At 36.8% G+C, this 15,119-nt stretch overlaps 1 protein-coding gene across 5 annotated transcripts in view; it reads right to left on the bottom strand.

Annotated features, from left to right (window-relative positions):
- The window catches only part of FAM135A (family with sequence similarity 135 member A), a 130,718-nt gene that overhangs the window by 96,333 nt on the left and 19,266 nt on the right, over nt 1–15,119 (bottom strand). For all 5 annotated transcript variants that reach the window (XM_049895111.1, XM_049895155.1, XM_049895120.1 and 2 more), the window contains exons 2-3: nt 11,058–11,150; nt 9,446–9,561 (exon numbers count right to left, since the gene is read on the bottom strand). In XM_049895111.1, coding sequence (XP_049751068.1) covers nt 9,446–9,522 — 77 coding nt within the window. In that variant the 5' untranslated portion in view covers nt 9,523–9,561; nt 11,058–11,150. The remainder of the gene's footprint in view (nt 1–9,445; nt 9,562–11,057; nt 11,151–15,119) is intronic.

Below are 15,119 nucleotides of genomic sequence, written 5' to 3'. Positions count from 1 at the left end.
TGCTAGTTCACGCTAAACACAGACCTATATATAAAGGCAGATTAAAAAATTAGGTAGAATTAGCATAATGATGAGAGAAACCTTGAGGTTCTAATAATTGATAGGAATTAAGCGGCTGACCACAAAGAAATGATGATTCCTAAAACTGAGAAATTACCTTCTTACAGAGTAGTTTCAGTTCTTATATCTTACTGAGGAAACATAGACAATTTTAGACAGTTTTGAAGACCTTAGAGAAAATTTGCGCTAGCTTCTTGTGAGCACCAAAGACCGCTACTTAATCAGAAGTTCTCAATTTATAAATTCTAATTATACAGCATATACATGACATACATTATAGATAACAGGTAATTTTTCCCAAGGTTGTAATCAATGTCAGTAATCCAAACATTTAGCATAAAATTTTCTGACTCTTTTGGCTGACAAACCTATTTAATAAAACCATAATCTTCCGATGAGTTTTGTTGTTGTTGTTAGGTGCCGTCAAGTCGGTTCCGACTCATAGTGACCCTATGCACAACAGAACGAAACACTGCCCGGTCCTGCACCATCCTTACAATCATTGTTATGCTTGAGCTCATTGTTGCAGCCACTGTGTCAATCCATCTCATTGAGGGTCTTCCTCTTTTCCCGACCCTGTACTTTGCCAAGCAGGGTGTCCTTCTCCAGAGACTGATCCCTCCTGACAACATGTCCAAAGTATGTAAGATGCAGTCTTGCCATCCTTGCTTCCAAGAAGCACTCTGGCTGTACTTCTTCCAAGATGGATTGTTCGTTCTTTTGGCAGTCCATGGTATATTTAATATTCTTCATCAACACCATAATTCAAAGGTGTTAATTCTTCAGTCTTCCTTATTCATTGTCCAGATTTCACATGCATATGATGTGATTAAAAATACCATGGCTTGGGTCAGGTGCACCTTAGTCTTCAAGATGACATCTTTGCTCTTCAACACTTTAAAGAGGTCCTTCACAGCAGATTTACCCAATGCAATGCGTCTTTTGATTTCTTGACTGATGCTTCCATGGCTGTTGATTGTGGATCAAAGTAAAATGAAATCCTTGACAATTTCAATCTTTTCCCCATTTATCATGTTGCTCATTGGTCCAGTTGTGAGGATTTTTGTTTTCTTTATGTTGAGGTGCAATCCATACCGAAGGCTGTGGTCTTCGATCTTCATTAATAAGTGCTTCGAGTCCTTTTCACTTTCAGCAAGCAAGGTCGTGTCATTTGCATAATGCAGGTTATTAATGAGTCTTCCTCCAATCCCAATGCCCCGTTCTTCTTCATGTAGTCCAGCTTCTCGGATTATTTGCTCAGCACACAGATTGAATAGGTATGGTCAAAGAATACAGGTTTTCACTGGCTAATGCTTTTCAGAAGTAAACTGCCGGGTCCTTCTTCCTAGTCTGGAAGCTCAGCTGAAACCTGTCCTCCATGGGTGATCCTGCTGGTATCTGAATACCGGTGGCATAGCTTCCAGCATCACAGCAACACGCAAACCCCCACAGTACGACAAACTGACAGATATGTTGGGGCCGATAAGTTTAATAACCTCAAAATGATAAACAGAAGATATTTAAGACAATTTAGTCCACCGCTTTTTAAAACTACGTTATATGGAACCTGGTTTCTAGAGTTCTACAGGGCTTTTTAAAGAGGACTTAAGCTTCGTGATTTTGGAATATTATTAAAATCTAAGAATAAAATTTCTATATCCTTATCCTTGCTGTTCTCCATTTCCAACGCAATATATTCTTCACCTTACAGAGGCACATCTTACAACAAGGAAATGGGTGCCAGCACATGACTAGGAAAAACAGTAGTAGCTACAGGAATGTAATTAAACTTTGTTTTATGATAACCCCGAAACCAAACCACACCCGTTGCCATTGAGTGGATTCTGACTCATCATAGTGACCCTATAGGACAAATTAGAACTGTCCCATTGGGTTTTCAAAGAGCGGCTGGTGGATTCAAATCACTGACCTTTTGATTAGCAGCCAAGCTCTTTTACCACTGCACCACCAGGACTCTATGATAACCAGGTAAGTAAAACAAAAAAGAACAAAGTATAGTACCACTATCATTTCAACTTCCAACTTCAACGATATTTGTCTTGTTAGCAGTATGCTGGATTACAGACTGCCCCAAACATATCCGGAAACAAATTATAAGTGTGATGAAATTTCACTTGCTTTACTAAAAATTATTAGAACATGTAACCACTTTGTCAAAGTTCCCATTTCCTCTATATATTTGAAAATACCTGACCTTGCCCATTTGCTCCCTTCTGAGACGGATTATATTCAACTCCATTCTAGAAGCCATTTATTAACATCCTAAAACTGTGCTATTCAAAACGTGGTAGATACCTTGGTGCCTGCCTATGAACTGTTACAGTCTGCAATGAGGTAAAGTAAATCAGCTATATCATAATCAACAGCACACTATTTCAGCTCACTTTTTTTTTCCATAGCAAGACTTTCTCAATCAAGAAAACAGTGCATTCATTTACATTCTGCCAAAAGCTCCTCAACTCTGCTTAGATCAGTAACAAACACTGCAGGTGAGCAACTCTGGGTAGCGCAGTCCTAAAGAGTTCTAGAAAAAGATGTTCTAATAATTTTGCAATGGTCTCCACAGACAGAAAATTCTCCCCCCTAGTTTAAAACCTAAGTGAAGTTGCTACAGCTTCAATTTAATCCCATTCTCTTATCCTTTATGAAGATCAAGATTTATGTTCAAAAAGCATTTTTTTCCCCTAGATATTTAAAGGGCAATATTCCTTTCCCCCTGAAGCCTCTTGACACATGTATTTTGAACAAAGTCATTTGGGAAGTCTACCATCTTGTAATCAGATCCTTCAAGTATAATAAAAATTTTGAGAAAATTTATATTGCTCATTTATAAGACATACATCCATACACTATTCAGCAATGTCAGATTTATGATCGATGCTTTAGAATCCATATTTTGAATTTGGAGATTACAAACCTACAATATTTAAAAAAAAAAGATAGGAGAATAGATTAAAATAAAAATAAAGCTAGTTAACCTCCAGATTGTTAGTATCTAAGCTTTTTGTTTACCATTAAAGGAAAAAAATGTAATTAGGGTAAAAATCAATTATTACGTAAATATTTTAGTCATCTGTCAATTCTTTCCAAGGAAAGTAAAAGAAAAAAAAAAAAAAAAGAGTAAAACTGCCTCGTAGGGTTTCTAGGACAGACAGAAACCATCTTTCATTTTCACAGAAGCAGACTGCCACATCTTTCTCTTGCAGAGCAGCTGGTGAGTTCGAATCTCTGACTTTTCAGTTAGCAGCTGGGCACTTAACCACTGCATCACCAACAAGTCTAGAAAATATATAACTTTGCAATTCAATTGTTAATCTGTCTAGCAATCTGAACGATGAGAGACCAAGGAGAAGAAAGCTGAGAAGCCCCAGTCAAGGCCATTTTAGGCCAATCAGCCCACAGCTGACCCATCAGCTGACCCCAGGTGTTTGAGCTTAGCGGAGATCAGCTCAGCTGGCCCCAACCAACCTATAGACTCATGAGAAACAATAAGTGGTTGCTGTTTTAAGTCACTTAAAAAAAAGTTAAGAATTGTTTAAGGCAGCATTTGATTATTAAACGGATACCATATGTTCTGGTATGCCTACAGCAGTCCTCGTTTTCCTCTATTGTGTAATCTTAACATTGTTTCCTTTCACTCTAAAAACTATCTTGGTTTAGTCAATAAATTGTATGGTCAGCCTAACACAACAGTCATGCAACCTGAGTTATTTAAACAGTTTTTAACCTGCACAAATTTTAAACCAGATGCTTTAGAATGTCATTTTAATCCTACTTAACAATAGTCACCACAATCCAGACAAAAAGAAGGGTTAACTATTACCCTAATTATGTTAGAATCTTAAATATGGCAGTAAAAGTACTTCCCAGTTTTAGGTACCATACATTTTAAGATCTTAAAAAGGATTGTAAGAAAGAAAAAAAAAAATCTTTAAGAACTAATAAAGGTGTTAAGACAGCCAGATTTAAAATGAATATATAAAAATCAATGTCTTCTTTTATATGAAGTAACCAGTTAGAAAATGTAATGGAAGAATATATATGTAAGTGAAGCAATCTATTTTTTGGTTCTTATTTCATACCTTATTTATTTCCCACATCCTGTTAAGCAAAAAACTATTTTAAAGAACCATCTTAAGCAGGGGGATATAAGGAAATAGGAATGGCTATTTACAATCTTTTGTTAAGCTTCATGATGAAGAATGGTATTCAGGAAAGAAAGTTGCAAAGGGCCACAAAAACACCGGCTCACAGGTGAATAGAATAGGAAAAAAAATTAAACATGTTATTTTCCTCATTGTTGGAAAATATGAACGTATTTGTTTTGGTGTGAAAAATAAGAACTTTAAAGCTAGTAGCTAAAAAAATGTGTGAATTTTAATTTATTCTCTTTCTATCCTCTGTTTCTAAGAACTCAATTATTTGTAGTATCGATTATATACAACACCTTGTCAAGATACAAAATTGCGAGAGGTAAAATTAACATGATTTTATTGAGTAAAGTGGTTTCACAAATTGCATAAATATCTGATTTTTTTCAGTCAAAAGAATAACATTGTTCTACTTGAAATCATCAATTTTATATTTTTTATATTATACCTTTAAATATAAAATAAACGTCAGAGGAAACTACGCATATATGAAAACTACCTTGCAAATGCAGTAACTGATTTTCAAATAATCACTTTTCACTAACCTAAGCAAGCAATTTGTTTTCTAGCTTAAACTAGTCTCCAAAGCCAATCTCAATACTGAATTTTTTTTTTTTTTTAAGCATTTAGCTTTTGGAAATCACATTTAAGGAAAACAAACCTATAAAATGTAACATGTTCTCTCTGTTCTGTACCTGCCTGCAGTTTAGGCACTTTCTAATCAGTTCTACTTCGTTACTATGTAACAACAATGGTAGCAAAATTAGACACTAAAATATTTAATAAAGCAAGGAAAGGACTGCCACTAAACACATGAAAGAATTGTTTCCTCACATTCCATTTCCATTTAACCCTCATTGGACTTTAATTTCAATACTATTCAGTAAAACATTTACTGATACTATTTTTAAAATATCTAAGTATTTCATTGGAATACTTATAAAATTTTACATTTCTTATTTCATTCTCTTAAGCAAATCACATCATATATTAGGGAAGACATTGGAAAAGATAACATTCATTTTTTAATTTCCTAATATTTAAATATTTGTTGTTGGTTTTTTTTATTATTTAAATGTTGGCAAATTTGTTTATCTATCAAAGCTGACCGTTATTTAGCATAGTAGCCAAACACAAACTTTATACAATCGTCCTGTGAACTGGCTTAACAGGCAGAGGTAGTAAGGGCTCAATAAATAGCATAAAAACCCAAACCTACTGCTGCTGAGTCTATTTTAAACAGATCCTTTAAAGATAAATCAGAATAGAAAGAAGAGTATAATTAATCCTTGAAAATATTTTTGCAAAAAAGCAAGTCAAGCTATATGTCTCCAAACAAGAAGCCTCTACTCATCCCATTCAACTTCCGTAATTCTTCCAGTATTACCAATATTGTCCAAGCCACTGAGATTTAAAATTCAGTATTATCCTCTAAAATTTTCTTTTCAAAAATTCAAAATTTGCACAAAAGTAGAGAATATAGTATAATACCCAGTGCCCAGTTTCAACAATTAAAAAGATTTTCCCATGTGATTCATTTATATCTTTTTTCTTTGCTGAACCATTTCAAAGTAATCCAAAACATCATGTTATTTCATGCCTCTACATACATAATTTTTAATATTTTTTTCTGAGTATCACCCCCATATGGCATCAGTTATTAAATCCTTTTATTTCCCTAAATGTCTCTCAGAAATCAGAAAACAAAACATTTAAGGCATTGTGGTAGACTGATTCCAAAAATGTCCTTCCCTGTCTCCATGCCCTTACACCACGATGTCCATTAGGAAGTGAAGTGTAGTTCCCTACCCCTTACATCTAGGCTGGCCTTATCATTTGTTTTGTCCAATGCAGGGTGGTGGAGATGACAGTGTGCCATATCTAAGCCTAGGTTTTAAGAGGTCTTCTAGCATGGTTTCTTTCTTTCATCAAACCCCTGCTTCCACCATGAGAACAAGCTAAAAGATAAGAGACAGTGACACAGAGCTGAGTCAGTCCAGAAAAGGCCATTTTGCATCAGTTAGCAAACTAGCCAGCTAACTGTGGATTCGTAAGCAAGCCCAGCAAATTTTAGTCAAGCTAGCCCAGACCAGCAGAATCATTCACCTGATCTATACACTCGGGAGCAAAAATAAATGTTCATTATTGTAATGCCACTGAGGCTTTGTGTTTTGTTGTTAGCTCCATTTTGTGACAATAAATAGCTAAAACATTAATTGGTACCTAGAAGTGGTAGGCACCATAATAAAAACTTAAAATATGTGGCATTGACTTCGAGCCCAAAATAATAGTTACAAAGACTATAACAATAAGGAGGAAACTATAAGAGACTAAAAAATGGTAGCCCATGTTATGGTGATGAAGCTTTTTATAAATACGCAGCCTACAATAAAGAAGTTTAAAAATGTAGCTAAGAAACTTTTGGACTTGCGTAAGCTAATTTCTAGGCAGAATGCCGAAAATATCAGCTAACCGCAGCTAGTTAAGTATGATAAGGTGTATAAAAAAAGAGATGAGCTAAAGAAAGAACCAGTTATTTTACAAGCAGAATTTAGAGGGAATATAGAGGGACCGGGAAACCCTGGTGGCATAGTGGTTAAGAGTTTGGCTGCTAACCAAAAGGTAGGCAGTTCAGATCTACCAGGTGCTCCTTGGAAAATTCTTTGGGGCAGTTCTACTCTGTCCTATAGGGTCGCTATGAGTCGGAATCGACTGGACAGCAACGGCTTTGGTTTGGTGTTTTGGTACAGAAGGACCAGGGCTTGCTGGGTTAGAAAATAAAACTTTTATCCCCAGTCTCCCAAATGATTTTCAAAATAAAATGAAGTGCAGGACAACTATTGGTCTCTTCTAGTCTGGGGCAAAGGAGAGGGAAAAATACTAAAGACCCAACAGAGCAATGAGTCCAAAGGACTAATGGACCGCATGAACCACAGCCTACATGACCCTGAGACCAGAAAAACTAGATGGTACACAGCCACCACTACCAACTGCTCTGGCTGGGATTACAACAGAGGGTCCCAGGCAGAGCAGCATAAAAATATAGAACAAATGATCAAATTTACAAAAAAGACCAGATTTACTGGTCTGACAGAGACTGGAGGAACCCCCAAGACTATGCCCCGCAGAAACCCTTCTGAGACTTGAAGCCACTCCTGAAGTTCACCTTTCAGCCAAAGATTAGGCAGGCCTATAAAACAAATGATAACACATGTGAGGAATGTGCTCCTTAGATCAATCAGGTATACCAGATGGAATGGGCAACACCTACCCAGGAACAAAGATGGGAAAGTGGGAGGGGACAGGAAAACTGGACGAAGGGACATGGTGAACCCAGGGTGGAAAGGGAAAAGGGGAGTGCTGATGCAATGCGGGATTGCAGCCAATGTCATGAAACAATTTGTGTATAAATTTTTGAATGAGAAACTAACTTGCTCTGTAAACTTTCACCTAAATCACAATAAAAAAAAAAAGAAAAGAAATGCATGGGCAAAGATCAAATCAAGGGTGCGGCTGTTAAGTTCCTTTGTTAGGACCTCTAAATGAATTAAGGCAGTGCTTGCCAAAAGGGCTTTAGGAAGAAGTTTAAGAGAACGATCCCAACAAATTTTTCTCCCCAAGTAAAAAAAAAAAGAAAGCAGGAAAGTTTCAAAAAACAATTGTGGGTGTGGGTTTTAGAGCATGGGAGGGACTATGTCAGACACATAGAAAGCCCACAAAGTTTTTAAAGTGAGTTTTACTGGCAAAAGAATAACCAGCCTGTACTGGCCTGGCTGGAGGCTTGCTTGGCCAACAGAATGCAGTGGAATAGTGTGCTAGTTCGTGGGGCTTTTTTCCATTCTCTGCTTTCTTTCTTGAACCCCTGCCTCTGTCATGAGTACAAAACTCAGGCTGACCTGCTGAGAGACATGAGACTATGTACAGCGGAGTGGAGCGGAGCGGAGCGGTTTTTGTTTTTTCAACAAAGTGGTAAAGTAAAGCCAAAAAAAAACAAAAGACGGTCTCTCTCACTCTCCCCGCTCTGTAGTCACGGCCTCACAACCACCACTCTTAGAACACACTTCTGGGTTTACATCTTTGGTTACTGCAAGTACCTATAAACTGTTCCCCATACCTCTATTTCTTTTACCCAGTCATCAATCTAATATATCATCATCTTCACCATGTTAGCAAATGCTTATTGTAATAATGATAATTTTATACTTACTTGGAAAACACCAATGGTTACCCATATGCTCATGCCAACTCTTCTCTGGACATTCAAAGCTCATAACAAACATAATCTCTTCTTTACTACCTTTACTACCTTTTTTTCTGCTATTCTCCTAGAGAATATCTGAACTCCTAAATATTCTTGAAAATAATATGTTCCTATTTGCAAGATTTGATTCATGCTGCTGTATCCTACTAAAAGGATTTTTCCCCTTATCTTCTGCTTATTCAAGTCTTATCTGTACTTTGGTCCTACCCCTCCATAATGTCCGTCCTAACATCCAAAACTGAAAGAGCAAACCCATTGTCATCGAGTTGATTCCGACTCATAGTGACCCTATAGGACAGAGCAGAACTGCCCCATCGAGTTTCCAAGGAGTGCTTGGTGGATTCAAACTGCTAATCATTTGGTTAGCAGATGTAGCTCCTAACCACTATGCCAATGTCCTAACATACTAACCCACAATGATGTCCTTTTGTTCTAATTCCTGGAACACTTCTTACATATACTTACTGGAGCTTCATTATGTATGTTTTGTGTGTCTATTTAGCTATTTGTTTGTATATTTTATTTTCCCCATTACACTATAAGCTTTTAAAGAGCACAAATGAACCTTAAACATTTTCATTAAAGTCCTCTCAGTGCTCAGTACAGTGAAATTCATAAACACGTGTTAAATATATCCAACATTATCATTAAATCCATATGAATAATGCCCAAATAGTGACTTAAAAAATAAAAGTTCATTAAAGTCCTCTCAGTGCTCAGTACAGTGAAATTCATAAACACATGTTAAATATATCCAACATTATCATTAAATCCATATGAATAATGCCCAAATAGTGACTTAAAAAATAAAATTTATCTGAGAAATAATTATTTGAACATAACTCATTGTCTTTTCACTCCTTATATCTGCTGGAACAAAAGTATACGATAAATTTAAATAAAAACTGTGTGTCTTATGCAAAATATACAGTTTTCACATTAAAATACACACCCTCTCTGAAATAAATCCACATTGTAGAACTTGTTTAGCTCCACGGAGAATTCTACCATTGCTTGAACTTCAGTCATTTTTAATTGATACCCAGACAACAAATCTGGTAACAGCACCTTGGTTAAAGAAGGAGGAAAAAAATCATGAGAAGCAAACACACACAAAAAAGCCAGCTTACAAAAACACTCGCATTTAAACATATTTTAGAGCATAATATATAGACATGAAATAAAAATGAAGCTAATTAGTCCAACATACCTAACTTAGCCTCACACATCTAAATAGCATCAGAGCCTGTACTCACTAAGTAGCACTACTCTCTATAAGATTTGTCCTGTCAGAGTGCTTTTTCTAAGATTTGTTTCCCTTGATGACATCCATGTGATAATAAATAATATAGAAAATTACTAAAAGGAACTCTTGGCTTTACCTATGATAGATAATAACTTTTTCTTTAGTCAAGTTACCAAATTCTCTCTTCTAGCTCTACATTTTACATAAAGGCAATTCTACAGGCAAAAAAAGAATCAACATTCTATAATTCCCATTTAAATTCATGAAACATTTTTCTTTTAGATGAAGAAATAGTTCTTAAATGACTTTTCATTTTTAAATTAAAAAAAAAAAAAAAAGATTTTTTTCCCTCATTACAAAAGCCAAGTGTTCATTTTCAAAGGGTTTAAAAATATAGATATGCAAAAAGGAAAAATATCCACAATTCTATTCTTTGAAATATATAATTTAGTATATATTCTTCATATGTGAGTACATCTGTACAATTTTTATTAAAGTGGGATCAAAACACATGTACATTTTGTAAACTGTTTATTTTGCTTTATTTTTTATGAACACCTATGTCAATAAATGCAGTTTTACAAATTTATGATTAATTAACTATTAGACTGTGAACATATAATTTGAATAGTCTCCTATTGTTGGGTATTTAGGTGGTTTCCATCTCATTTACTATTTTCAAAAAAAGCATGGTAACAATTACTCTAATCAATAATGCATGTTTTAAAAAAACAATTTAAGGTAAGAAAGTGTTCAAAGACAGTTTTCCAAGGGTCTCTGATGTTTTTCCATGTCTTGCAAGCACTTTCCTCTGAACTCTCTTTACAAAAATGTTTGTATAGCTACTCTCTTAGAAGATAGAAATAGTGCCTTACTCTAGAACAAAGGACAGATCTGATTACTGCGTCATATGGTGAAGTCTCCCTCCAAACCAAAGGTCAGGCAGGCTTATTGTCTGTTATAAAAGACATAGGTTCCCTTAGCTCAGGTTTCCTCTCCTATAATAATGTTTACTTATAGGCAGATGTCATCTGGCATTCTTTTCATAGCACTGTGAGAAATGAGGCTTGGGGAACCAGTACAAATTCTAGTACTCTGGTTTACTACTATTGCTGCGAGTATAAACCATCTTTGACTTTGATCTAGGAGTACCATGTCTTCTGCCGACATCCATGGCACTGTAGCAGGCTAGCTTGTTAGCTTACAAGTAGGATAAAATCTCACACCCTTCACAGTCTCTGAAATAGTTCTTCACTGCAATTAGGGAACTATTTTGATCTACTATGAATTAAATGCAAAGGAAATGCCATATTCTTACCTCTGCTGATCAAAACTTCATTTTAACATTATTAAGTAACGAATCTTGTACTTCCAGTTACTGATTCTTGTTGTTAAAAAAGTATTTTTCCTCCTATGAGAAAAAAAATAACATCTCAAATGGTAGACGAAAAAAAAGTCCATTTTAAGGAAACCTAGACTTTGTTACTTAGTAGTCTCAATTATTTAAAAGATCTATACCCTCCATAGGCTTAGGAATAAGTTTTGGAGATTTTCATTCAGTCTGATGTCAATATTACCTATTGGATCTCTGTTAAGGATTTACTTACATATACTTTAAAGTACAGTATTACAAGGAGTACTTTCTAAGTTTATTAGCTCAGAAAAAATCTTCACAAACACTCAGAACATTATAAACTATTAAGATGTAAAGATTATCATTTTTAAATGGCTGAGTTGAGTAGGTGATTTCTCTGTGTGTATGTACGTATATTTTTTAATACTGCTATGAGCTATTTCAAATATTTTGATTAAAAAAGAGATACCTAAATATGCTATGAACAGTTTTTCTCACATCTCAAATATTGCTTAAGTTAAAGAAAAGTATCGTTTACTGTTATAATTTTTTTAGGTAACATGTAGAAGAGTGAATGTAACATGTCAGAATAAAGATTGTGTTACATTCACTCTTCTACATAGATTTTTTTCTTCTCTCCATCATAACTCCTATATTCAACTTCCACAATTGCTTTACATGTTAACAATCACATAACAATATTTTATAGTAACTATTTCTAAGGAGATCAAAACCATGTTTTATATAAGATATTCTCCATTTCATGAAAACACCTTATTTAATATAGCTTCTCCTGTACACATATTCTTACATGCAAGGTTTAAATCATGCTCTGGTTCTGCCTCTGAGTCAAGTTTGGACAAGTCTTGATGCCTTAACTTACTCAGATATAAAACAGGTATTCATTCATTAAAACATTTATCGAACGCTCACTACAGGCAAGGAATTTCAATAGGCACAAGACACAGCGTTAAGTTCCTGAGCTCAAATAGCTCACTATCTATCAGGAAGAGATAAATACGTAAGTACAGCATTATGGGTAAACCATGGATAATGATCTGAGTCTCAGGTCCAACATACTTTCCTCATGTCTTCACTTCCTTTATGGAACACAGCACCTTCACCACCTGTGGTGAAATGAGTTCCTTTATGTGGCCTTTTGCCTTGGTTCTTCGGAAAAACAAGGGATTTTCCCACTAAGCCCTGCGGAGTTACCTTTGTCCTAGTTTTCACCCTAGAGAGTTTGTTACTTTTGTCCAGGATGATTGACATTTCCTGAGTAAGCTGCAAACAACTTGATTTTTTGTCTGGCACTGGGCTACAGCCTGCCCTGTGATTGGTATGCACCCTGCAGGGATTGGTCAATGGATTATACAAATGAAGTGACTATAGACCACGCAAATGAAGTGTCTGTGGCCTACCAAGAGGGGATCTGTCAGTTCAGTTTGTGGCCCTGGTGGAAGGGCCACGCCTTGAAATTAGCAACGAGTTTGTAGACTGAAGCAGCCAGCCTCACAGAGGTTTTTCAGACAGAAAGAAGCAGGAAGAAGCAGGAGTAACAAAGAAGAGAGAAGAAGCAGAGAGAGAAGGCAAGGAACCTCCAAAAAGAGCCTGTAACACAGGTCAAGGGCTGTAACACTGAAGACAGTGAGAGGCCCAGAAACAGCCCAGCAGCAGAGCCAGTAGCAGCAGGCCCAGGAAAGAACCAGTAACACAGGCCTCAAGGCCAAGAGGAGCCTGTCCTAAGGGGGTGGAAGAGGAGCCTGTCCTGAGGCAGCTGAGAGAGGAGCCTGTCCTCAGTGGACCAAGAGGAAGACTACATAGTCAAGGGAAGCTGAGAGCTGTCCTGCAGTGAAGAAGGGAGTCTTTGCCTACATGCTTCCTGATCTGGATTTCTAAGTTGTTGCCTATTGATCCTGATCCCGAGTTGTACTCTGTTACTCAATAAACCACTTACCTGTAAGTATGGTCTGTAAGTTTTGTATGGCCACTACAATGGATTATCGAACCCAGGAGAGAAGTAAAGAGTGCAGTGGGAGGGACAGCTGGTGTCAGAATTGGTAAAGAGGTTGAACGAGTGGAGGTATCTCTGACCTCCACCTCATAGAGATCAGCTTTGGACTGATCCTGGTCATTATTTCCCCCTGAAGTTAGGTTCTGATGTTTTACTCTTACTCCTACTTGTATCTCACACCACCTAAATCAGTAGGTCTATTATGTGAAAGAGAAATAAGTTTTTCTCATCTAAGTCATTTTAATTTTGGATCCCTATTACAGCAGCTTGGCCTATTCCTTAATACAGAAATTAATACCAGAATTAGGATGCTGCCGTAACAAAATCCTAAAATAGGTAGCACTGGCTTAGGAATTAGGTAGCAGGCAATAGGGAAATAGGTAACTGCTAGAATACTAGTACTCTTATTATGTTGGAGTAAAAGATTTCATAAAAACTTCTACCTACAGGGGTCTTAAAAGCTTGTGAGCGGCCATCTAAGATGCTTTACTGGTTCCACCCTGTCTGGAACAAGGGAGAATAAAGAAAACCAAAGGCACAACGGAAAAATTAGTCCAGAGGACTAATGGACTACAACTACCACAGCCTCCACCAGAATGAGTCCAGCACAACTAGATGGAGCCTGGCTACCACCACTGACTGCTTTAACGGGGATCAAAATAGAGGGTCCCAGACAGAGCTGAAGATAAATGTAGAACAAAAATTCTAACTCACAAAAAAGACCAGACTTACTGGTCTGACAGAGACTGGAGAAACTGAGAGTATGGACCCTGGACATCCTTTTAACTCACTACTGAAGTCACTCCTAAGGTTCACCCTTCAGCCAGAATTAGATAGGCCCGTAAAACAAAATAAGACTAAATGGGCACACCAACCCAAGGACAAGGACGAGAAGGCAGGAAGGGACAGGAAAGCTGAAAATGGGGAACCCAAGGTCGAGAAGGGAAGAGTGTTGACATGTCGTGGTCTTGGCAACCAATGTCACAAAACAATATGTGTGTTGTTTAATGAAAAACTAATTTGCTCTGTAAACCTTTATCTAAAGCACAATTTAAAAAAAATCATCTATATGAGACCAATAGGTCAATACTTACCTTAAAGCAAAGATGAGAGAAAGTAAGGGGGGGCAGGGAAGCTACATTAATGGAAATGGAACAACCAGAGCAGAAATAATGAGAATGTTGACACATTGTGAAATATGTAACCAACATCACTGAACAGAATGTACAGAAATTGTCAAACAGGAACCTAATATCCTGTGTAAACTTCTACTAGAAACACGATAAAGTACTATAATTAAAACAAATCAAAAACAAAAACTATTGCCTACAGTAATTTATTGACTACCAAAAAAAAAAACCCAAACCTGTTGCCCTCAAGTCAATTCCGACTCATAGCAACCCTACAGGACAGAGCAGAACTGCTCCATAGGGTTTCCAAGGAGTGCTTGGTGGATTTGAACTGCCGACCTTTTGGTTAGCAGCCATAACTCTTAACCACTACGCCACCAGGGTTTCCACTTATTGACTAGGTGGCCATAAAAAGCCCATAGCCACAACATAGGTGTGTTTTGGGGGTTCTTTTTGCTATATTTACTTGGGCAAGAACTGACCAGTTTGCAAGGAAAGATGGATAGGAAATAGAAAAGAGGGCAGAAATGCAGGACCTTGATGCCAACTACTTCAAGACTCGGAACATCAGATGAGACTGTTAATTAGTACCTTTCTCATAGGCCTTATTTTTAAGACTTCATGACCAAACAAGAAGCAGCCCTGGTGGCACAGTGGTTAAGTGCTCGACTGCTAACTGAAAGATCAGCAGTTCGAACCCACCAGCGGCTATGCAGGAGATACATGTGGCAGTCTGCTTCCATAAAGATTCTTGGAAACCCTATGAGGAAGTTCTGCTCTGTCTTATAGGGTTGCTGTGAGTTCCACTTGACTCACTGACAATGGGTTTTGGTTTTAGCTGACCAAAAAAGGGGATCCAGCTTTGTATAAATACTTGTTATT

Source organism: Elephas maximus, chromosome 1, assembly GCF_024166365.1.
Source record: "Elephas maximus indicus isolate mEleMax1 chromosome 1, mEleMax1 primary haplotype, whole genome shotgun sequence".
Taxonomy (NCBI): Eukaryota; Metazoa; Chordata; class Mammalia; order Proboscidea; family Elephantidae; genus Elephas; species Elephas maximus.
This window is presented reverse-complemented; position numbering and strand designations above follow the sequence as displayed.